A 24,513-nucleotide genomic window follows, 5' to 3' on the forward strand; every position below is an offset into this window, starting at 1 on the left:
GATGGAAGGCCTTATGCAATTTGATAGTGTAACATCAGGAATGCCATAAAGGCAGTTTTATTTTTATACTGGGGCAATTAAAAAAAAATTGGTCTACTCACAGCAAATTTGGAGCCAGATCATCTATGCCAAAAGTAGCAATAACTGCAGTGTATAAAAGAAGCTAGAATTGATTGTGTCTACTCTGAAGCAGAGGACAGAAAATTGCTTATTTGATATAAAAATTTGGTTTGTAGCAAGATTGTTGATCTGCACATGAATTTTTATTGTTTGTAAAAAACTGTCTAGAAACTAGCAAAGTCCTGACACTGGTTAGTAAAAGATGAATTCAAATCCCTTATGGATTCAATGGAGAAAAAAAATAGATGCTTGATATTCAAAACTACCTGTATCTGGAATTAACAGTTCTGTTCTTTACTTTGTATTAGATAGTCTTGAAAGAAACTAGAAAATGTTTTATGTGCTTCATTCCCATACACCTGAAAGAATGACACATCCTAAATGTTTGTGGCATTGAAAATATTGGTACAAATTAATATAAAATATTTTCAATAAAATAAAGTTGAATTGGTATACCAGACATATATTCTCTGAAGTTAGGCTTTCAGAAATTGAAAAAAATTTAAAACTTTGGCTCAAGAGTTCCTTTAGCTGATTTTTCTCTCTCTCTCTCATAATTTTTTTTTAATAACCTCCCCTTCACACACACATCCTTAATGAGAGAGCTGTGTCTCAGTGGAATGTTACAAGTTTTCTGCTGTTTTCTCCAAATTAAAAATTCAGTGACTAAAAGACCAGAACTTGCAGATTCTTAGGAGCATAAATAGTTTTTGTTCTTGAAAACAGTGATATTGGATTTTTGAAAGTTTTGTAGCTGCACACTGTAAGCCAGTACTGTATTTTGGATCCCCAACAGGATACAGTGCCATGGCACTAGGGGATGGCATCAGCTAATTCCTGATGACAGTAAAAGTGACATCATAAGATCCAGTCCTTCAGCCTGCTGTGTTCAAGATGATTCTTTCATCAGGTGGAGTCCCAGATACTCACAAAAAAAAAAAAAAAGCCTGCAGCATCAACACTTCTGCTCTTACATTTAGCTATACTTTTAAGTTAGCTTTTCATTTCTTAATTTCCACCTGTTAGGCTTCATTTGTGTAACTTAAGTTTTATGATCTGTGAGAATGTTACAAGAGACAGGTATATAATAACAGTATAACCACTTGAGAAACACATCTGAAATCTGAACCAAAATTTCCTGTAGGTTTCCCTGCACTAGAATTACAGGAACATTAAGGGTATTTTAAAACTGATAAATATTGAGCACTTAGTTCATTCATCTATGTCATAAAAATCTTATCACTATTTTATAATTTTTACTCTTTTTTTTTTTTCATTATATCTTTTATTTGGACAGGGCAATGGAAAGCATAGCTTCCCGTATTTTACTTATTTTACTTATCACAGTTCTTAATTTTTTTTTACTGTTTGTTGTTAGTTGTGGCTAGCACAGTTTTTCCCATGAGAGGTTTTCTTGTGTTTTGTAAATAAAGATAAAGTTTGGATGTTTTGGAACAGTGTCCCAGAACTTGGGCAGTGCAGGCCTGGCCAATCAGGACTGGGGGAAGGCTTCTGACTGACCAATCTGGGTGACTTTTGAGAACTCTATAAATGTGATGAAATCAAAACAATAAAGGTCATTCCTTCTTGCCACTGAGAACCGATGCATTCATTACTCTGCTAGCTGCTCAACAGCGACAGTTAGTTCTACTTCTTTCTGGCCCAGACAAGAGTAATGGTTGAAGACTAATAACATTTCTGGGTTGAATTGTTTTATTAAAGTTGTGTCAAAAAAAAAAAATCTGATCAAAATCAGACTTAGCAGGATTTTTAAAAAAAATTGAATAATTACCATAAACAATATCCCTGTAATAAGCTCCGCTGACACTTTGTGTTCTTTTCATAGTAGATTACTGTATACTTGCCTCTAATTATAGCAAATCCTATTACATTAATTTTCATTGTACTGTTAATCTGATTAAAATAGTATAATGTTAACAGTCATCCACATGATAATGAGAACAGCTTTATACACTCTAATGAGAACAACTTTCTTCTTGAAAGTGAAGAATGGTTTTCATATTTGCAATAAATGTGCAAATTTACAACTAGAGATGGGAAACAGTCTTCAACTAGAATTATAAATAATTTCAATCTATCCATGAAACACCCAACCAACCTTCAGAATTATATGTCGTAAATGTGGAAACATTTCTATCAGCATTTAATTAACGATACTAAAGATGCTAAATAAGGCTCTGAATTTATAAATTTCATATTTATACTATTGTAAATAAATGATAATTAGACATTTTTATTTATAATATTAAAATAATTTATAAAACTAGGCATGTTTATAAATTTTGGCAAGAGAAGCTCCTTAAATTGTAGTAATATTCTCTGTTGTTTTGATCAACTTGTCCTGATGTGTGCAGGTACCATGCACAAAACTCACCATTGAACTGAAAAAAAGAGGAGCAATGTAAGCAAGCAGTCTTTCTAGACAACTGAGTACAGCCATATAAATTGGTCCTCATTTCAGATTTTTTACAGTGGTTCTATAACACATTTACCACACCAGTTCAGACAGCCATGTTTTTTTCTCAGCCTGAAATATTCTGAATTTTTGTTTCTCAGAATTTTACACCCTTCCTCCAGGGAACAGTAATTATCCCCTGCTTTTTACAATCTTCCATTTTCTTTTAACTGTTGTGTGCTTGGAGGCTTCCCCATCGGGCATCACATCTAAAAATGAAAGCTATTAACAACTCTACATCCCAAAATCATAGCAAGCTCTGATCACACCTCACCTCAGAGTTACAGAGGCTCACAGCTCTACCAATACACAGTTAGCAAGATTAATTAATTAGATCTTTGTGTACAAAGACTGTGATGTGTTGCAGATGGCAGTCTTTTCCTTAGAATCTTTTCTGGGAAGCAATGTTATTTACGCTTCTCTTTCTTTTGCATCTCACATTGAAATTGTATGCTTGGTGATTTCTTCCCTCCAGTAGTTTTCTACATGAATAAGCTGTATCAGAGAGCACTAATGGAATTCATGCATATGCTTTTTTTTTTCTACATTAAGCTTATTTTATCCTGTGAGAGGGTCATGCTTGTCAGGCATAATGTGATATTTGGATAATTTTGACTTAGGGTGGTTTTCCTTTTTTTTTTTTTTGTTACAAGAGTAAAATCTTAGCATTACAAGCTTGCAAGAAACGGGTATATGTAAAATCACTGGACAGTGCCTGTACAAGTCCACTTTGGTCTAGCCTGAATTCCTCACTTTAATAGTATTCTTATTTTTGCAGTAACTTAAAATTTGGTTGTAATAGTTTAAAGCAATTCCACATCAGAATTGATAGAACAGCACTAACACTATTTGTATGGAAAAGCACTTCTAAATGCCCTGACTGTAGTGAAACAGGGATACTTGCTTGCAAGTTTCTTGTAAATGTTTCAATTTCTTAATCTAGAAAACATTTTCTTCTTGATAATCCACAGTAAAGTAAAACTTACTTATTCTGTGAATAAATTCTCTTAAAATATTCTCTTCTTCTGAGAAAACAAGGTGAACATTCTTTCCTTCCAAAGCAAAATTATTCACCTCTTTTTATTTTGGCATCTCAAATAAGTAATCAGAAAATGCGAGCTAGTTTTAAATGACTGTGTCAGTTCATTACTGCACCCACTTAGACACACAGTTCTCTGCCACCAGTCAAGCCAGCCTGCCATGAAGGCATTTCAAAGAAATGTGAAAACTTCCCCTTGTGTACATGGTTAATTAGACAGTAAAGTGTGACAGGAAAATTCCTTCAATTCCTTGTTACGATGGTACTGTATTTATCTCTCTATATAAATTTATATAATCTTCACTTTGCACGTATTTTATGAAAAAAGCAGTAATAGACCAGAAAAAACCTTTGTATGATATTCAATAAATACATTAATGTGAGTACAAAGAAGCCCTAGTAGATCAGAAAAAGTCACAGAATTATGTATTTTGAATGCAGTTAGGAAACACACAAACACAAACACTTTTTGCTTACTTTTGAGGATGGATAAAATAACCCCCAGAGTCATTGCATCTGACAAACTTGTAGATTCTAAGGAATTGTTTTGCCTTTGACAGATATGATTCCTGTCTTTCTCTTTCTGGAAAGAAAATGGAAGATGTAACAAGTTTACACATGACAGGTTGAAACGGCAGGGAAGTCCATCACAGTATCTTTAACAGAAATCTTTATTAATATTATTACTTTTATTGACTAACTATACAAATTCACATTACTAACAACTCCTGCAGGAAAAAAAATCTTCCTTGGTAAAGAGGAACATTTTGATTAAATTAGAGATGAAGATAAGTCAACCAATGTCATGTTTTAATGTCACTACTGCATTGTATCAGTCTCTGGAACTCTGCCACTTTATCAACTGAACTGTGTAATAAAAAGTTCTCAAATCACATTAAATACCACAGAAGCACAGAACGTGAGATGTATCAAGATTTTTTTATCAGTCATTGGACTAGAAGTTAGCAAGGGGAACAGGTTCATCCTAGAAGTAAACAAAATGTTAATTCTTCAGCATACACAGTAGCACATAGTATTAAAAACTGTATGGAACTGACAATGTAAAGTTATGAAAAGTGTCTGTTATATGCACAGTACAGCTAAAAGTAAGACTATCCTAAGATGCAAATAAAAGACATTAATATTCCATACAGCCAGCAACAAGTTTATTTAACATTTGATTTAGTTCTAATAAATTTTGCAAACCTAAAAATCAATGCAACTGAATGTTTGAAATATGCCATTAAAGTCTAATCTGCCCTCAAAAGTTGCTGATGTGACCATTACATTACTAATAAAGATGCCAGTTATTCTGATAAAATTATTTTTAATTTTTGCCAAACAGTAGCTTATACAGGTTTGTTGAACAAAATAAGCTACATCAGCAAATAAAAAATATTTTTTTGCTTGTTCACCAGCACAGCTATGCCAGTTAGAAGTGTAATTTCTTTTTCCTCACATTATTGGAGAAAAAGTACGTTATCTGAAGTAACTTAAGCTAGCCAAGACTTTTAAAAGTGCATTTCTATAGTGTCTCCAAAGAGTCTTTTGAGTCAGCCCTAAATTACCCCTTGTCCTGTGAGCCCAGTCAAAACTGACACAGGTGAGAGTTTGAAAAGGATGGCACTAGTGACAACTGGCACTACAGGGTTGTGTGACAGGCTGATGATAAGGGAAAGCAACATAAGGTTCTAAAATCCCAGTGACATGGGATTCCCTACTGAAATCAAATTTAACATCTCCAGGGGTAGATAATGTTGCAAAATCTTGCTTTGAATTCCATGGAATCTCATATATATGCTATCAACATTAAGACAGGAAAAAAGAGGCACAGCTTAGGATGAAATCAGCTTTACACCACAGTTACATTTCCTCGGTCTTAGCAACTGCACGGAGCTCCTGCTGTACAGCTGCCTCAATGGCACACTCTAAGCTGCAGTGAGTCAGTCTCCTGCTGCTGACAGCAGCCTAGGAACACCATGGCATGGGCCAAGACTGTCACACACACTGGCATTAAACTCTGTCCTCGGGTTCCTTCCACCGGTTTCCTGGATACACCACTATCCCGGTGTAAACATACAATCATGAGTGGAGTTTGTGTTGGAGCACATCATTCAAGTGTAGCAGTCACACACAACATTGTAACTTGTAACTGTGTGAAAGAGCAGCCTGTTCCTCTGAGCCAAGAAGTGCATCGGAAGGTCCTTCTGTAGACAGGCTTCAGAAGAGGCCAGGGCATGACAGATGGTAAGAAATAGATAGATTATAGCTTGTTCTGAGGTAAAGTCTGCAGCTGAGTTACCTGAGCAAATAAAATTAAGAAATTAGTATGGTTCTGCTTGGTTTGTACTTAAAAGCGCCCTATGAAACAGCTATATTAATCTAAGAGGAATTAAATTGTTTTTTAAAATACCTACTAGGTTCAAAAAAATGTGAGCAGCTTCCAGAATTCTGCAGTGAAGGCGAGTGAATTATGTTAGAACAGGCTGGCATGGAGAACAGCAAATAGCATCAGAAAGCCTCTCTTGCAGGGATATCTACCTTAGAGCTTTTGCTCTTAGCTCAGCAAATGGGTCCATGCAGGCCTCAGAGCTAACAGTGGGATGTCTGGATGCTTCCCCTAATCTGCAAGTTGCTGATTGACTCCTGTTAAAAATAGGCTGTTCATCTGAAAGGCAAGAAAGACAGGATCTTTTTACTCTTTCAGCATATATGTAAAATACTGGTGCCTAAAGCAAGATGTTCTGAAAGGCAGTATATAATGGAGCCACACAAAGAAGGAACAGGTACAAGACAAACAGAAGTAATGCCAATTAAAATTAGAGGACAAAATGCCTCCATTAATAACTGTTTTTTATCTCTTTAATGCACATCAAGAAATACAGAAGAGGATGCATAAAATGGACATAACAATCAAATTTGTTAATATCATATAGATAGAATATAATAGTGAAAACTCTAGAGCTAAATTTGGAGTAACTCTCATTATTTAGCAAATTTAAATAGATTTAGGAATCTCCATTGAATTAAGAATAGGAATAATATTACAGACTTTTAAAGAAGTTTTGAATATACACCCATGCTCCATTTTAAGTCTTTATGCAAGGTTGTCACATTTCTTACCTCTTTTGCATATAAATTCTTAAAATAAATTTATGTCCCAAACTTGCTAATGTAAAAGTGAAAAACTTTTGAGATTCTCTAATACACAGTCCTTTTACAAAGTAAAAACCTCTGACAGTTTACCTGCTTTATCCCGTTTCATCAGCTTTCAAATAAACTTTGCTTCCTCACATGCTTAGATTGGCTGATCTACAAAATTTCCACCACTACAACCAGTTTAAGACTAGATATTTTTTTCTAAGAATTTCTACATGAAATGTATTTTCCTGACAGGTGTAACATTCAAATATTTCATAATAACAGATAACATTCAACATTTAAACTAACACAGTCTCATCATTCTTTTAGACAGCACTTCCTACCATTTTAAGGTGTATATTATTTTCTTAATAGTATTTCACAAATGTAAATTACTATTTCAATTACAATGTCACTGGCATTCTGTTAACGTTGTCGAGATAACAACCCAGCCCACACTTACTCTCTTATAACATGTGTGGGCAACAAGAGGTTTTTCAAGCAGCTAATGATGACTAGATACACAGAAGGAGAAAGTAATGTGTTCATTTTATGGTTTTTGGTTTTAAGGAAAAGTAAGATCTCCACAGGTTTTCAAACTAATTCGATGTTCTGTGTATAAAAGATGTACACTTCCCAGTTAGTATACTAAGAGCATTGTTTAAGTACAACAATTAATGCCATCTCCTTAATCTTCCTAATCATTTCAAGTTAGCCATCCCTCATTGCTTGTAATGCTTGAGCTCCTCAAAGTCAAAGAACCTATTAACAGTATCTTGAGAGGTACACACTCACACTGGACATCAAGCTGCCGTTTGAATTTCTAAAAGCATTGTAACACAGAATTTCAGGACATTTGTGCACATCAGATTTCTTGGCTGAAAATGCAAAGCCATTGAACTCATTAACTACAGTAATGCAACTATTGTGTTTCTAATTAAAATCTGTTGTGCTTGTTAAGTATTGCATTTATCTTCTAGGCTTCCTGTGTAGTGAACAGGCCTGGGCAGAATGTAGCCTAGTGCAGTCTTGAGGTATATATTATACATACACACACAAAAATCACTGAAATGCTCATCTCCAAGCCTTGAAGTGACAATACTATTCACATTTTTTCTTCCCAGCTGACAGTGCCACTTTAGGACCTTAGCTCTGGGTAAGGATTACAACGCATACTATTCATATTACAGCAACTTAATGAAAAGTTGTCACTTCAGCATGGATTTCTTCTTATCTGCATTCTGTAAAATATCTATCTACATGCTCAAGGGTATCCCAGGCCAAGTATTTGCCACACGACTGATCAATGTGTCCAGCCAAACGCTACCCCTCACTTCAGGGATGTTTGCACTGAGGGTCTCTGATACTGCTGTACCAGGTGTTAGAATTTATTACAAATGCACTTATCAGACACCAGTGTTCTGCTGCTGTTAGTGCTGAGCTTGAGGACAAAGGCACAGAACAGATTAAAGCCATGACAACTGTGTCACACCTAAGGCCACGACACAGTTACGTGTTCGGCTATTTGCGCTTAAGCACCCAGAAGGCGGGCACCCCTCTAACATAATTTAATACGTTTAGTTTGGCTTTATCACCATATGATTTTCAAACACACTTCAGTTGCTTTCCTCACATGGAAAGAAATAAAAAAGGGGTTGCCTTCCTGTTCCCTGTGCCTTAGCAGGGATCTTGGGTGCGACTCGCCGTGCCGGTGCTGGGGTGGCTCTTGTGCTCCCGCGGCGGGAAGTGCCTTCCCATGCCCTCCCTGAGGGACACTGGCGGGAAGCGCTGTCCCACCTGCCACCAAATCTTCGCCTCACCACCGCTGTAGCCCTCAGCCTTGACTCAGCCGCACCTATCCTCGCCTCGCCTCGCCTCACCCCACCCCACCCTCCCGCTGACCTTCTCCCTCACGGGGCCGCCCCGCCAGGCGCTGAGGCGTTTGCCCCGGAGCTCGGTTATTGCTACCCCACGGCCGACACCGTTAGCCGGGAGGGCGATTAAAATAACATGGGGCTCGTGTAGGCGCTAATGGGATTAGAGGCAAGGCCGGCGAGGCGCGGGCAGCGGTGCGGCCATGGCGCGCCTCTGATGGCGGGAGGGCAGCGCGGCGGCTGCGCCTCATGGGCGGGGGCGGGATACCCCAGGTAATCGGCGGGGGCAGCGGGCGGGAGCGCCCCGGCGGCGGGCAGCGATGGTGGGGAAGGCCTGCTCGCCCCGGGGGCGAGGGGAGGCGGAGGCCGGCCGGAGATAGCCCAGGTGAGGAGAACACGAAGCGGGGGGCCTGGTCGGGGGCGGGGAGCGCGGCGCGGTGGGAGCGCGGCGGGGGAGAGGGAGGCGCGGCAGTGGGTCGGGGGAAAAAGCGCGGGGGGCTGCGAGGAAGGGAGTGCGACAGCGGGAGGAGGAGAGGAGCGCGGGCCCGGGGGAGGGCAGAGCGCGGCGGGAGGCGGAGGAGAGCGTCAGCTGGAGCGGGGATAGCGGGAGCGCGGCGGGAGGCGGAGGAGGAGAGCGTCAGCTGGGGGCAGAGATAGAGGGAGTGCGGCAGGAGGAGGAGGAGGAGGAGGAGAGCGTGAGCCGGGGGGGCAGAGAGAGAGGGAGCGCGGCAGGAGGAGGAGGAGGAGGAGGGGAAGAAGCGCGACGCAGGGACGGCAGATGCCTGGAAATAAAAATTTGATGATTGCATGCAGCGGCTGGAGAGACTCTGTCGGTGGCGGCGGCGGGGACGAGGCAGGGACAGGGGGGGCGACGGCAAAATGAAGTATCAGAAATACCTGACTGTCTTGCAGATGGCCATAGGGGTGACCGCCTCCAACAGGGGCAGTCTGATGCCCTTAAAGAGGAAGCTGTGGTGAGTAGGCACAAACGGGGCCGCGGGCACTGCGGGCCGGGCCGAGCGCGGGCCGCGGCGGGACGGGCGGGCGCGGCGGCGGGGGGTCTCCGCGGACATGAGGGGCGCCGTGCCCAGACCCGGCCTGCGGCTCCCGGCGGGCATCGCCGGGCCACCAAGTTCTCGGCGGATTCGCCGCCGGCCGTGTGGAAACGCCGGGAGGCGTTGGCGGTGCCGGCGGAGCTGTCCGCTCCCGGCGCGGCGGAGGACGCGGCTGGAGCAGGCTGCGCTCCCGCGGGGACGGCGCTGCCGGACCGGGCACAGCAGCAATGGCAGCGCGGACTGAGGCGCGGGAGCTCCGGCCAGGCTCCGCTTGCGTGACAGCCCGAGTGGTGCCGCCGAGGGAGCGCATCGTGCTCCCGGCCGGGCTGTGCGGAGCCGGCTCCGAATGCCCTGCCGCTGCTGACAGGTGTACCGAGAAAATGCCAACCGGCAGACGCAGGTCTAATAGATTAGCGAGCGCCAGAGGTAGTGTTGTTCAAATACGGTCATTTTTACTTAAACCCTGCGTTTCCCCTCACCGATTCCCACTCCTTTTGTGCTTGCTGATTGTGTGCTGAACTGATTTTTCTGGATGAATCAACAACACGCTATGAAAAATGTATTAAAGTGTAGCGGTGTAATGTGGGTGAGTAGGGCAGCGACAGGCATATGGCACTGCAATAGGCAGGCACTCGTGGGCGGGCAGGAGCCCACTGTCAGCGCGATGGGAGCAGAGGCACGTGTGCCATCGGCAGCGCAAATCACGAGGAGCAAACATGTCAACTTGTCACATCTTCTGAGAGGAAGATATCCATCACAGACTTGTACACTGAGAATTTCTTATCTGTAGGAAACCAAGAGTGATATTTAGGTGGTAGTGGTCATACAGTTTTCTTTCACTATACTTACCTGGTGCTAGTGAAGCACTAGTGCAGTGTCACAGAAAGTGTGCTAGGTCATTTTATTTAAACGTAGTTCCCAAATAAAAATATTTTCATGTCGGTAGTTGTAACAGAAATGGGCCTTACATGAATTGTAGCATGTGGGGTTTTTTATACTTTCCTTTGCCTCACAGTTTCAGCTAGTATAGACAGTGTCAAGAAAATGTATCACTTAAGAAACTTAATGTGCAAGTAGTAAGCTTCCTGTCATTAATTCCAGATCTTGCTATTCCTTGCAGATAGAGCACAGTCTGATAAATCTATTCATCCTGACTGTAATGAACAAAATCAAATGAAGTTTTAGACAAAAATATGTTGTCATACAGATAATTTTTATTACATTTAATCAAAGGTTTTTACAATGCATTCAGTGGTTTGCTTCTGATTATGTAAGTTACATAAAGTGTACCATACCTATTTTATTCTCCTCAAATGCCACTCCTGTCTGTGTGCAGCAGTGGATGCAGTTGTGTGTTACATCTTTAAGAAGTTTAATTGTGGAAAATGTAATGATGACAGTTGTTCTCTTCAAGATTTCCTATGTCTTCTTGGAAGTGTTTTATTTGCTGGCATGTTAGAGGGAAGCCATATATATTTGTGTGCTTTAAAAGTACATCTGCAAGGACTTGATTCAACTCCTACTTTGTGTTCAGTTGCAGTTAGATCAACTGTATATTCCTGTTTTATGGTGAGATTCTGTGCTTTTTGAGGTATAGCAAAATGCTATAGTGGATCCACACCAATACGTACCACAAGCATTTCATAACATTTCTAACTTGACATCATGTTGCTGCAATGCAATGCTGTGTGAGGATTTAGTTGACTAAAAGTATTAAAGAAAAATAAGGCAAAGTTTCTAAAAAAAAAATTTAGGGAGATGTGTGATTTACTTCAGCATTTGATAGTATGTCTCTGGGATATTAATAGGTGACATAATATGTATTCACATTTTCTTTGAGAACTTTAATAGCATTAGGCATTATCTGTATGGATAGATTTTATGCTTATGGATGAAATACTATTTTCTCAGGCATTTAGAGAAGTGCATAAAGATACAGTGTCGTTAATTTTTTCTTATTTGTGCATGATCTGTATCAAATAGTGCATTAAGAAAATCGGAACATTAGAGAGAAAATATGTTGCTCTCATATCTATGCAATATTTGTGTATATTTACAATACATAAACTATAAGCATATGTCAGTACTGTATCACTGGAAATCTCAAAAATACCTAAAGAAAACATATAAATCAAGTCAGTAAATAGTCAGAGGATGCTTTTTAATCTATTTTTATTTGCTTATTTTTAAAAACTTTAAAAATGCTGCTTAACCATTGAGATTCATAAACTCATTGATGTGTGAGTCCATACTGTAAGTGGAAGCTAAGGTATAATTTAATAAAAAAGGGTTAAAATACTCATCCTTTTGTTGGTGGAGATAATCCACCTGAATCCTACTGAAAGAAAATGAAAAAGGTAACAGCAATGTTTTATTTCTTTATAGAGCATCTGCCACTCCAATTTTCTCCTGCTTTCCCCCCCAAAATGTAAGTCCTATTCTGTGATGCATGGAAGCAGAGCTCCAGATGAAAACACCGATGTCTCATGATAGGTTAAGGAAAAATAGTTATGAAGTGGCTAAGAATAAACCAGGCAATTGAACAAAGAGAAGTTATGCCACAGGCTTGCAGTGGGAAGTGGAGGAGACAGAAACTTGCTTCATGTGGAGCCTGTAATTTTATGATGAGGTTTACTTGGGGCAGTAGTTTCGGACTCAGTGCTGGAGGAAGCTGCTGGAGTGCTGAACTGCTGATTCAGACCCTTTCCTGTGTGTGTGCAGTGTTGTAATCTAATATGTAGGAGCCTAAACAAGATGAGTAGGATGTTTTTAATCCTCTTGCTTGAGGGACAGTATTTGGATATAAAACCCACCATCATAACACTGCTAGCACAGGTAGAGTGCAGCAGGGACTAACATCTGCAAAGGTGATCAAGAAAAACAGACAGCTGAACTAGGAGTGCCTTAAAATAGTAAAATGTTATAAATATTTATTGAAATCCCAATATGTGCAACCTGAGTCCTTTTACAATAGGGAAATGCTAAAGGACATTATTAAGGGGAACTACACAGGTAGACTATAATTTCTTGTCAGACTGATTGTTATATTTCTCTGCTGCAAGGAGAAGGTAGCAGACAAATAAATAAACAAATGAAAAAGAAAAACCAACAACAAAACCTCCAACAGGATATTCTATCCGTTCTAATAGTTCTTCTCACTAATATTCCCTTCTGTTTGTTACAGCATTTGCCTTTACTTTGAAAGACTTCCTGTGCTTTGGCGAGCACCCCTGCTGCTCCCCTTGGTGCAGGGGAGTGCTGCACCATGAAATAAGGCAAAAAGCTCAGTTAGTGATAAATTCTCATTGGGGAGATTATGGAAATGGCTGAGACTATTCCATATTTACATTCTTTTAAGAATGATTGGTAGTTGTCTGAGGCAATCTAGGTTACAGAAAAGAATGCAGATGCAGTGCACTACGAATTTGAATTTTGACAGGATCCAGTTCCCCTGTTTGGTGCTGTTGTTGAAGAATGTGTGATGCAGAAGCCTGGAAGTTAAATGATAGCTGCTTCTTGTAAGATACTGCACAGGCACATTTATTTTCAAGCGTATGAGTAAACTTATTTGAAATCAGTGAGGAGTAACCAACACGTCTGGAATTAAGCAGTGATCTGAAATCTCTGTTGTCTCCGAGTCTTTGTATTGAGGCTGAGGCTTGGCTGTAGAAGCCCAGGCTTATAATGAAGAATGTCTGTTTTATCATTAGGATCATCCCTAGGGAGAAAAGTGCCATTGTTTGTTTATGTTCTAAGTAGTGTCATATTTAGTGTAATTAAATAATGGAAAATGTCACCTTAATGTGGGAGAAAGAAAACATCAAAGATTGATCTTCTTGGTGTGTGTACAGAACTCTATGGAAAAGTACAGATCCTCAGAATGGGTATTTTCCATTTTTGATTACTGGTTCCAGTTAATATTGTTTGCAATGAGATAAAAATTTCAGTTTAGCCCATTGTAAAGATTTATTCATGTTGAAAGTTAATGAATACTTTTTTTCTACGGGAGGCAGGATATACCATACTTAGAATCTACATACTTGCAGAGGGGCAAGAATTCATCATAGCAGCTGAGTGCTCAGGTTCTCAGCCATTGTTTCAAATCTGTGTTTTATTTTCTCAAACAAATATTAATATTGAGTAACTATAATTGTTAGGATTTCTAGTCTGACCAGTGGGAGTAAATTCCAACTTTTGCAGCCTTACATTTGAGCCAGATGCCATAGTGATCACACTGAGCTGAGCCCAGCCCATGTCCTCACTTTCTGTGGTACTGAGGAAGCCTGGCTTCTGGGAGGTATATAATTATGGGGATTTTATACATCTCTCAGCTGAGATCTGTGTAGCTACCAGAGGTAGAAGTTTCTGAGAAATTTGCCTTCAATGTTGCTACAAGAACCTAAGTGCTTTCTTTATAGGATAGGCAGTTAACTTGCAGTATATGGAAAGTGTAACAATTATGCCACCATTAGAAGTCTTGTTGAGGCTGTATAGTTGTCAAAACCTTGTCCACTCTGCATTAACTCTAGCTCTAATACTGCACTTGGAAAACAAATGCAGAAAATGTGTCAAGATGTGTTTTTTAAACATTCTGATGTTGACTTTTGTAAAATTGTTCAGAACTCTAATCACTGAAAAAGAAGAGAGTTTTTGAAGTCCTTGAAAGATTTTCAGTGTATCTGGTCTGTCTAGAAATTAAGATGACATTAGAAATTTCAGATATAATTTAGCTACAAAAACATTAGGTGTGTATTGAAAGTTGTTATAAATAGTAATTATATGTGAGTAGAATATAAATATAGCTTTTATTAGTAAACTTGTACTATACAAATACCATCTAATTATTTTATAGTATGTATTAAGTCATTAGCCCTTGATATGACACTTCTCCTTGAAGTCACTGTTGCACAGTATTTTGTTAGGCTACTGGGCTTGTCAGGGAATACAGATAGTGAAAGTTTAAGATTTTTGCTTATTTTACAAACTAGAGAAATAATTTAGAGTCATGGTTATGTAATGTGATATATGATCAGGAACCAGTCAAGGTCAATGAAACTGTTGTAAGAATTGTGGATAATAAATAAGGGCCTCAGACTCCAGGTGGGATATACAAAATGGTCCCATTTTACTTGACTGAATTTTTCAAAAGTTAATTGGGTGCCTTAATTTAGGATTCCTGTGATGAGCTCCATTAAAAAGGTGTTATGTTTCCAGAATATTAAACATATTATTTGAACAGAAACAGCAAATTAGAAGCAAGGCATCAGGAATTGTTCCCTACCTTCAAAGGTCCTGATGCTATATTCTACTTTTTAAAGCCCCAGACTTCCTTGAACATACCATTCCTAGGCTTTTGTTCAAGAGTGCTTGCTTTGAAGTAGGTGATGGGCTACAGATATTTTAAAAGGGCTATTAGAAATTTTTCTCTTTAGACTGTGACGATTCCTCTATACTCCTGATGCATGTATTACAGTGACTTAGCAATTAACTTATTAATTTAGTATTAATTTGTATTCAGAAATCCAAATAAAAGTTGAAGGGAGGCAATCAGATGTAGTGAATTTCATTAATTTTTTTAACTTAAGGTTCAGATGCCAGAAACATGGAGTATTGCATTATAGTTTCAGTATTCATTTTTAAAAGAATAAACTTAGTTTCTCTGGTTATGGTGAACACCTTGAGAACACAAAGCATGATTTAAATGAGAGAAGGATTTTAAAAAGTTGTTTTTCATACTTTTTAATAATTTAATTTCAAGTCAATCTCAAAACACTTTGGACCTTTTCTCATGAGTTGACACTCACTCGGGTTTGTTTTGCAAATTTATAGTCTTAACTTTTGATGTGTATTCACTGTGGAAATGTCTAGTATTTGAAGGAATTCCTGTTTCAGTACTGCATGGGTGCTACTGGGAATGGATTCTTGAGAGTTTCATTGCTGCATCCAGCATTCTGCAAAGCCTGGGTAGAATTGATCCAAATCTGCCTCAGGTCTGTTACTGCCTCCCTTTGCTAAAATTGTAGGACAATTTGGAGGCACTGGAGAAGCTGATAGTTAACTGGTTTGCACTTGTCCCAAAGCTTCCTCATCAACCACAGAGTCAGAAACCCCCAAGATGCTGTCAGTATGGATATCATGCCTCAAATCCTTCCTTTGGTGTGCATACAGGGCAAAGCTTCCCAATTCACAGTATCAACAGTATTGATTGGATTTTTTCTTTAGCTGGTTAAATAATACTTTATTTGCTTGTAAAGACATCTAGAAATTATTTATTTTATAAAGGAAAGGAGGGAATAGATAAATTGGGATATTTCTTCTCAAATAATAATACTTTGAAAATTAAATGTAACTTTAAAACTATTCTTTTGTATCTTAGAAGGTAACTAGTAACAGCCATAATTGGTAAACGATGGCTGGAAGTTCATTTTTTCAAGTGGCTTTAGAGATTGACACTCCTAAGCAGAAGAACCTTCAAAACATACCACTAGTGTAGTTCTAAGTTAAAACTGTGTTACTTTGATTGGCCTGTAATTTGTACTTGTTTGGGCTTTTTCCATGTGAGTAGTTTTCTTTTTATTTTTTTTTTAATAAAGGTTTTTTTAGTAACAGAAAACATTAAAAGACTTGCAACTTAAGGAAATGCACACTAGTAGGTAAGGCCCTGAAATAAATGATTTGAAATGTTACTCAAAATAAACAAAAGCCCAATGTAGCTTACAGCTGTTACTTTTCTATTAAGTATAAGGAAGAAGTCTAATGTACCAGGCATTTAATTAATCAGAGGTGCATTTGAAGATTAATTAACCCAAATTATAAGTAATGGAGTAGGCAGCCCTCAAAGATTTTCTGTAGAGAGAATAAATACAGACTCTTAACAGTATGGGAACAATGGATCTCTCAGAGAACTCCAGCATCTGCATTTGCCATGAACACAGAGTGTGTACAGTGAGGTACTTGATGAGAGATGTTTGGAGTGCTTGGTTACAGAAGAGATATTCATACAATAGAAACATGCTGTCATTGTAAGTGTCACTGTCTGTAGAACAAGACTGAGACTGAGCAGTTGTCTTCCTTTGGAAATTTGTCCTGGTAATTCCTGAAGATATTTTAGCAGGGGATATGTGGTGTTCTTGAAGTTTCTGTTCTTGAAGTTTATGTGAACAGATGTTACTGCAGTAGCCAGGCATGTTTCTCAGAATTCAACCCGTATATGATTAGGCAAAAAAATCCAGTGCAGTTTCAGCAGGAGTTTCATATTGTAAGTAACATGTGTAGATATTACAGTTGTGTTTTCAGGTAAAAATTTGCAGTTTAAAGTTGGTAATAAAATAACCCAAGGTGAAAAAAACATCTAAGCCACATTACTATGTTATCAAGAGAATTTACAGCAAGATGTTGGTGTGTGTGTCAGCTGCATGTGTAAAAATCCCCCAAAGTCAAGCATCTGAAAACAAAATAGTGATTTGGTAGTTGCAGTAATTTAAAAAAACAAAAAAAGTGAAGGGCATTATCTTTATAAATTGAGTAAGAGATTTGAAAGGGTTTGCTTTAATTTTCAGGTTTGGATATTGTAACTTCTCCCTAGCTGCCCACAGGGCTATTATCCTGACCATGGCATTGTGTAGACCTGGAAGTCTCACTAATCAAAGAAGTGTATTCAGGACATGGTTATTGTATTTTGTGTTTGGAATTGTGTATTTCAGGAGCTAATGTGGCCCACTATGCAATGTCCTGTTTTGGTGATGCATATTTATAAAACATTTCTTGCTTTCTTTTTTGCACAGACACTTATGTGCATACTAACGCTGCTAATTCTAAGTAAAAGAACCTAAAAAATGTCCTAAAGTATCTTTTTGTGAGAGGAATCTTAATGGTTTTAGAGAGAAATACTGAACTGCTGCACAAAGACTTGGGAAATGCAAAAAAAAATTTATTATTTCTCAGTTAAGCTAGTTTTTGCAATCGTCTATGGCTGCAATTGACAAATGATATGAAACAAGCGTAAACCTGGACATGGAGACTTCAACGTTTGTAGGTAGTTATTAATGAGTGTATTTGCTGGAATAGAGCTTTTCTTTTTCTAATGTGCTGATCCGACTAGGGAGTATTTTGCATTTAAAATATTCACCTCACAAATCCTAATACACTTAGTTAATTGTTAACCCCACTTACTTCTGCTCATTAGCAATTTCCAGCAAGCCTATTGAAATATGGATTGCTTCCTCCAAATATTTTAGTTATGGACTCCCCCTAGGACTGTGTGTAGATTATAATATGATGAAAGGCCTTATAAAGTGTAGTTGCTTAATATATTACCCCTATAACTTTAACAGATCCTATTAGCATCATTATTGTTCGTTGTTACTCATTGCTAGAACAGCTGAAGTACCATCAGCACTGAAACTGGAAAAGGTCAAAAGCCAAATACTGCCAGGCTCCTGGTGATTTAACTGACAGCCATCAACATCTATCATAGGGCTTGGGTTTCCACTGAAGCAATAGAGAAAAAATATTCCTTTTAATTTTTCAGAAGTTAAATATATTTTTCTGTAATGTATCTGATTCTTCTCACTTTAGTACAAAAAAGGTGACTACAGTTACATGTGTTTGACAGAATCTGTGAGCAGTGTGGTCTTGATGGGAGCTAGACTTCTACATACTCATGGTCTTATTTTGGCACTTAGTGATTGAAAACTGTCACTTCGAATGACATTCTTGTATGTAAAGCATGTTGATGTGTTTCCCTTTGTAAATTTTTTACTTTAAGCCAATAGAAGAATCTATTCTTTGTCTGATATGTGGCTCTTTTTGTTTGGCAGGGTTACTCCATCTTCCGAAAATCCCAATGGTGCTACCTGTAGTGTAAGTCAGGGAAAGCCCTCTTTAAGAAGAATAAAAGGGAGAATACACAGAAGCAAAAGCCTTGATAGCATTGATTTCTGTGAATTCACTGTAAGTACCACATCTTTTACATTTATCCTATATGAAGTTAAGACTATCTTATTAATAAAGCAGTTTGCTTCTTGCATTGGGTTTACCTGTCACATTAGCAAAGGTACTGTACTTAATGTTTTTATTGCATTGACACACTGCCAAATATTAAGAACAGTGATGTTCCTTTTATAATTAGGGATGTACAACTACACTCTTGTTCCTCAGCAAACATGAGATATAAATTTTTATGTCAAATCTTAGCATTGTTGCCTGCATAAAATTAAGAAATTGACTGTAAATTGAGTAAATATGAAAAATGAAATAAGATTTCAAATTTTATTTTTATATTGAGGCTTTGGAAGTTGTGTTTAAAGTCAAACATTAATTTTTACGAAACCCACAAAATTATTTCAGTTGCATATGGCTATAATAAAGCACTAGAAAAGGAAATGTATTTTTCTGAAAGTTGTGTAAGCTTATAGCAGTTGAAAGCTGGTATCACAGGCGATATGTTACTACCATTAGGCAGTACTGGTATATACCTCTTTCTTTTCTTTGGTTAGGGGGTAGATGTGTTTGTGTTATGGTTTTGGAAACTACAATGTGATCATGGTAAGGAATTGGTGTAAGGGATGCACCAGAATTTTTCTTGAATTGAAAGAGGAAACTAGAGCAGTTTTTTACCCGACTTTTAATTCAGGAGGATCTGTTTGCATTCAAATAATGGAAGAAAGTACAATGTTAATATGAAGGAATATGGAGCATGGGCGTAGATGTTCTGCTGTTTATATTTATTTATTTGTGTTTACAAAATATTGAAACAAATCCTAAATGCAGTATTTTATCAAAAATTGTTTACTCAAAACCCATTAAAAGCTGCACCTCCCGACTCACTGGGGGGAATTTGATCAAAACAAATTATATTCTGATAAACTAAAATAATGTATTTTTTAAATACTTAAATACTTGACTTTAATGTCAAGGAATATGGCAAATCATAAACTGGTTATGAAATACAAGGATGAAAGAGCTAAAAAATATGTGCTGTCTTTAAAATGTAGAAATCAATAGTGATGTGAAGATACTGTCTGGCATTGCATGGTGCTAGAAACAATATCACAAAAATGTTCAGATGGGATTTGGGGAAACATCTTTAAGGCATAAACAGTGGTTCGAGTGTGTTGTGTCTTTCAGTGGGATGTTTTTCACAGATGATGCCAATAGCATAATTGGTATTTTTTTCCTCAGGACAGCTTTGTTTCTAATTGCAAAGCCTCATAGCGCTATCTTTGGGACAAAGAGCTTGTTGTGTGCTGTTGAAGGAAGTAATGAAGCTAGTAGCAAGGATTTGGGTGTAGTGTGTTGTGTGGTGTCCAGATCTCTCTCTCAGTGCCAGTCCTGCATGGCTGGGTGCTATGGCTGGGGAATGTGTGCAGGGAGCCTGTGCTGGGGCTGTGCTGCTCATTTCCAGCTGCCTTTGGTGTGTCTGTGCTAGCTGTTGTCACTGCACTGAGACCGGTGTAATCATTGCTCTGCTGAAGGTTAGAAATTCCCCTAGGGAGCAAAATTTCCTTCTGCTATATGGGTCTTCATCTGTGTGGTCCTATTAAGGAGTTTTATCTAAATCTATCTCTACTCTTGGGGCCTTCAAAGAAAAAGAGATTATAGCCAACGGTAAAAAGAATTTCTTGTGTGCCACAGAACCTTTGCAAAGAGATTTGAGACAGATGATAATGGGCAAGTCTGTATCTGAAGCATACAAATGTGTAGAGGATGTACAGGGATAAATTCATACGTTAATAGCTAAGTATTGATAGTTAGGATCAGGAAAGGAAGTTCACTTTTTCTGAGGTCTCGTGAAAGGATAATACCAGTTTAATTAGCTAAGTGCACAAATCAGGGTTAAAAATATGGATTTTCTTGCTGCTAGATAGTTTAGAGTAACACTGAAGTATTTCTTGATACTGTGTAATTGTGTTTTTATTGTTCTAAAATTGTGATTAAAAATAGATCTAAAGAAATAATTGAGTAAATTAGTATGCCTAAGTCTTTCAAGAGTGCTCTCAGAACTGAATATTTTTCATGTTAATCTTCATCTAGTAAAAACACTCAGGCACTGGCAGACTGAACAAAATTAAAAATAAAAATTAAAGCGCAAAGGAGATTTTTGAAAATGTCCTCTTTACGACTGTTTTATGCTGTAGTATACTCATTTTATGCGCAGCAAAGATGAAAAGTTTCATATTTAAATATGTGGAGGACTTATATGTCAGCATCCAGTGCACTCTTTGTTTCAGCCATCATGTAATGAGAATGAGATCCATTAATAATTCTGGATGTTGTTGGGTTTCACTTTAAAGTAAGTAATGTCTGTGTACATACTAAACTAATCTTTTTTGTAAACCTTTTGTTTAGAGGTTTCACTCAGCAAATTCTTACTGAGGACAAATCCTAATAGCAGAAAGACAAAAATAATAACTTACGCTTTCTCTTCTCCAAGTGAATAAATGTGTCCCCAGTGGGGAAGTTCTGCATTTCCATGCAATATGGCCATGCAGAAATTCAATACATGAAAATGCTGCGTTTACTACTTTACTGCGACTTCACCTGGCGCAGGGGACAACTTGTGGGAGCTGCATTAAACTGGGAGGCTCATTAAAATACAGGTTATTCTTTGCAAGGGAGGGGATAACCAGTGAAGAGCCTTTTGCATGTGCAAAAGTTCAGCAGAGGCCAGGGAGGGACTACCTTGGGTGCCTTCAGAGGGTTGTCTGTGACAAGGTGATGCTGCCAAGTTGTTGTTTACCGCAGTTAGTAAAATATGAAGTTTGTGTTATTAATGGCTTTTGGTTGTACCTGTGTGTCTCCATGGGTGATCTCCCTGAGAGTGCTAGATAGGTCCTTGCCTGTGAAACCTCATTATCCAGTGGTCTGCTGCTGCAGTGACCAGTTGCAAACCCCATGGATTTGGAGGCCCTGCTCTGGAAGTGTTCAAGGCCAGGTTGGATGGGGTCCTGGGCAACCTTATATAGTGGATGGCATCCCTGCCCATTGTGAGGGGTTGGAACTACATGACTATTAAGGTCTCTTCCAAACCAAGCCGTTCTGTGATTTGTGTGAGACTGTCAAAGCACACAACTCCCAGCTGGTCTACTGCATACCTGTATTAACATCCTGTACCTGGCTCACATCTATTAAGCTCATAACACCCTTCCAGAAGGACTAAGTTCATCCTGATACAAGTGGTGGGAGTCTGCAGGACTGCTGACAAAACCTCAGCTTTATTTCTTAGTGATACCTCTGCTGTCTTAAGTGGATGATACTGGGGTTTGTAAGTGATGCCTCTTTTTACAATTTTGCTAAGGCAGCAACTGAGAAGATAAAGTGATGAAATTATGTTAAGCCAAAGAATGATAGCACAGCAACTCCCTTAAAATGTGTATCCATTTTCAACTTTTTGCACCGTTTTTCTTTATCCTCTCCAGGTATTAGTGGTACCACTTAGTCAGATTAGGACCTGTTTGCCCAAACTAAGTAAAATCTCTTTTATTGCCCTTCAGTTCTTCTTTAAGGAGTATCATTATCCTGTGCTATGCCAGATATTAGCCCTTGAAAAGCTCAGTTTTAGTGGTATGTATAAAAAAATACACTTGTATTTTATGTTGAATATTGGTAAATGGTTATTTTCAACCCAGAAATGTTGCAGAAGTCCTGGCTTGTGTTGCAGAAAAAGGGAGAAAAGCTAAAGCACAGGATTATCAGCTCTTGGAGGCACATGTGGTGTACCTACTACCTTGTAGATTGAGCTTGTTATTCTAATGTTCCATTTCATCTGTGCTTTAATCTTTATAACACTCAAACAAGCCCTGGCTTTTTACAAGCTACCCAGGATAGCAGTAGCACTTCTGAGTCCAATTCATCGACCGAGTTTTTGTTGTACTAGGCATTGTGCAAACATGAAGTGTTTACTCTCAAGGACCTTACAATCTACTTCTAATAATAGGTAAGATGTGACTAACCTTTGATTCTTTAGCTGCATATGGCTCTCAAGCTGTTCAAGTGCTGCACTGGTGCTAGGGCTTCTGAAGGTCATGTTGGGATGCAGGTGCAATTTGGGACTGGCCTGCTTGATAGAGCCCTGGGAGTTTTCATCCTCACTTGTGTGTGAGCTACCTTGGGAGGCTGTGTGACAGCTCAGAGGTGGATCAATGGGTCTTGTGGTTGCTGAATGGATGACAGATTTTGCACATCTCATAGCCTAATGAACACTGACCACCCCTACGATGTGTAGAGGCAGAGAAACTGTTTCCTTCTTTTCCTTTGAGTCAGTGCGGATGTTTTCTGGGAGTGACCAAAAGGGAGACTTTGAAAACTTTTATAAGGAGCTCATATAATGAATTTTAGTAGAGATTGTACACCTAAGATATCTTTTTTCATTTTTAGTTTTGTAACTCCTTGATTGGTCTTGAGAAATTACTGAAATCAGACCTTGAAAAGCGTATTTTTAAAGGAATATGGATTTAAGCCTTTCCTGCTAAGATCAGCCCTTGTGGACAAAGGAGCTCCTCTTGAAAATCAGAGCACTGCAGTTATTTCCAATATGAACAAGTCCAGTGCTGGAAGCAGCTGATGCTAGCCTACCCTCTCTAAACATGCACACAGCTAGGTTCAGTTAACCTGCAGCTGCAGCAAAGCATATCTCCGGTTGCACAGGAGTAAAAATCCAAGGAATATTTTTGCAAAATGTTATAACAATGCAGTATTTTTATTTTTTTCCACTTTTCCATTCCTTTCTAGTCATTCCCATTTCAGGTGCATTGTTTTGTCTCTTCTTGCCATGTACTGCCAACGAAGTGATGTTGGCTAGAATCACTGTGCACTAACGCTTTAGAGGTCGATAATGTCAGCACACAAAGCAGAAAAGTAACACAGTAGGGTAGGAAATTACCCAAAAGAGGAGAAAATAAAGACATCTAAATACAAAGAGCAGCCTGAATGAAGCACTGTGGAATGCATGACAAAATGGAAGAGGCACCAGAGGAAGAGATAGTCAGAAAGTGAGAATTAGCTAACACGTGTTTGCCTTCTTCAGATAGGGAATGCACATGTTCACCTGGAACAGTAATTTTCAGTGCACTGTAGTAAGTGTTATGCCATTGAGTGGGTGTAATACCTTGTATGATTTCTTGCAGAGGAGCTGTAGAAACTTGGTGTTTCTCTGTGTGCTTGCCTGCTCTCATTAGCAGGATGGAGTGATTGACCTCGCGTGCTCTGTGGGGCTGTGTGCCCAGCAAGCTCTGTGTGCGAGGAGTGCTGGGGGAGCAGCACCCACTGAGTGGCTGTGTCATTGTGCTGCTGCTCTTCTTACCAGCACTTTCACGTGCTTTATAATTTCTAAAGAAGTTTCAAGGCTCTTTAGAGGCTTTAGTGATTAACTTTAATGGATGTTTGTGGTGACATCCTTATTTCACTTCCCCAATCTCCTTGGTAGATTTTTATAGCATACAGCAGGCTTACAATCAATTTGTTGTTGGTGATGTCCTTACCAGTATGTTGAGTAACTGTTGCTGTGAGTAGCCCCACCCCCTAGTCAAAAAAAAATGCAGTGATCAAAACATGATACCGTACTGTACTGGTTAAATTGTCATGGAGCATATTGCTGAGCAAGGCAGTCTAGTCTGCAGTGAAGCACGGATTTATTGCATTTTCTATTTAATTTCATCTAGCCCAAACTCGTCTTCCCTTTAAACCATCTTACAAGTGACTTCTGAGGTGGTAGATACTATTCTCTAGCTTGATTTTTGTTCTTTTTAATAAAATCATTCTGGTTTTATACTTCCATTTGTCTTGATTTTCCTGCTGAGTGTTTTAATT

General features: G+C 38.8%; 2 protein-coding genes across 12 annotated transcripts in view; one reads left to right on the top strand and one right to left on the bottom strand.

Annotated features, from left to right (window-relative positions):
• Window positions 1-4,094: 4,094 nt before the first annotated feature.
• Window positions 4,095-9,459, bottom strand: LOC146432796 (uncharacterized). 4 transcript variants are annotated; one of them, XM_085070794.1, is made up of 4 exons: window positions 8,679-9,459; window positions 6,177-6,303; window positions 6,053-6,086; window positions 4,095-5,937 (listed from the first exon to the last, which is right to left on the bottom strand). In XM_085070794.1, the coding sequence occupies exon 1, from the start codon at window positions 9,457-9,459 to the stop codon at window positions 8,761-8,763; it is 699 nt and encodes a 232-aa protein (XP_084926920.1). In that variant the 3' UTR covers window positions 4,095-5,937; window positions 6,053-6,086; window positions 6,177-6,303; window positions 8,679-8,760. The 4 variants fall into 4 exon arrangements, with proteins under 4 accessions (XP_084926920.1, XP_084926921.1, XP_084926919.1 ...); XM_085070795.1 differs by lacking the exon at window positions 6,177-6,303; XM_085070793.1 differs by having other exon boundaries at window positions 6,053-6,303.
• TJP1 (tight junction protein 1) overlaps window positions 9,443-24,513 on the top strand; it is a 158,956-nt gene continuing 143,885 nt past the window's right edge. For all 8 annotated transcript variants that reach the window (XM_085070783.1, XM_085070784.1, XM_085070786.1 and 5 more), the window contains exons 1-2: window positions 9,443-9,624; window positions 18,525-18,657. In XM_085070783.1, the coding sequence (XP_084926909.1) occupies window positions 9,458-9,624; window positions 18,525-18,657 (300 nt within the window). In that variant the 5' untranslated portion in view covers window positions 9,443-9,457. The remainder of the gene's footprint in view (window positions 9,625-18,524; window positions 18,658-24,513) is intronic.

The sequence above is a fragment of the Lichenostomus cassidix genome, chromosome 10 (genome assembly GCF_008360975.1).
Source record: "Lichenostomus cassidix isolate B80296 chromosome 10, HeHo_3.0, whole genome shotgun sequence".
Lineage (NCBI taxonomy): Eukaryota > Metazoa > Chordata > Aves > Passeriformes > Meliphagidae > Lichenostomus > Lichenostomus cassidix.

Bases quoted from the DNA above. Each gene is read 5' to 3' on its own strand.
- LOC146432796 (XM_085070796.1), bottom strand. From the start codon at position 9,459: ATGCAATCATCAAATTTTTATTTCCAGGCATCTGCCGTCCCTGCGTCG.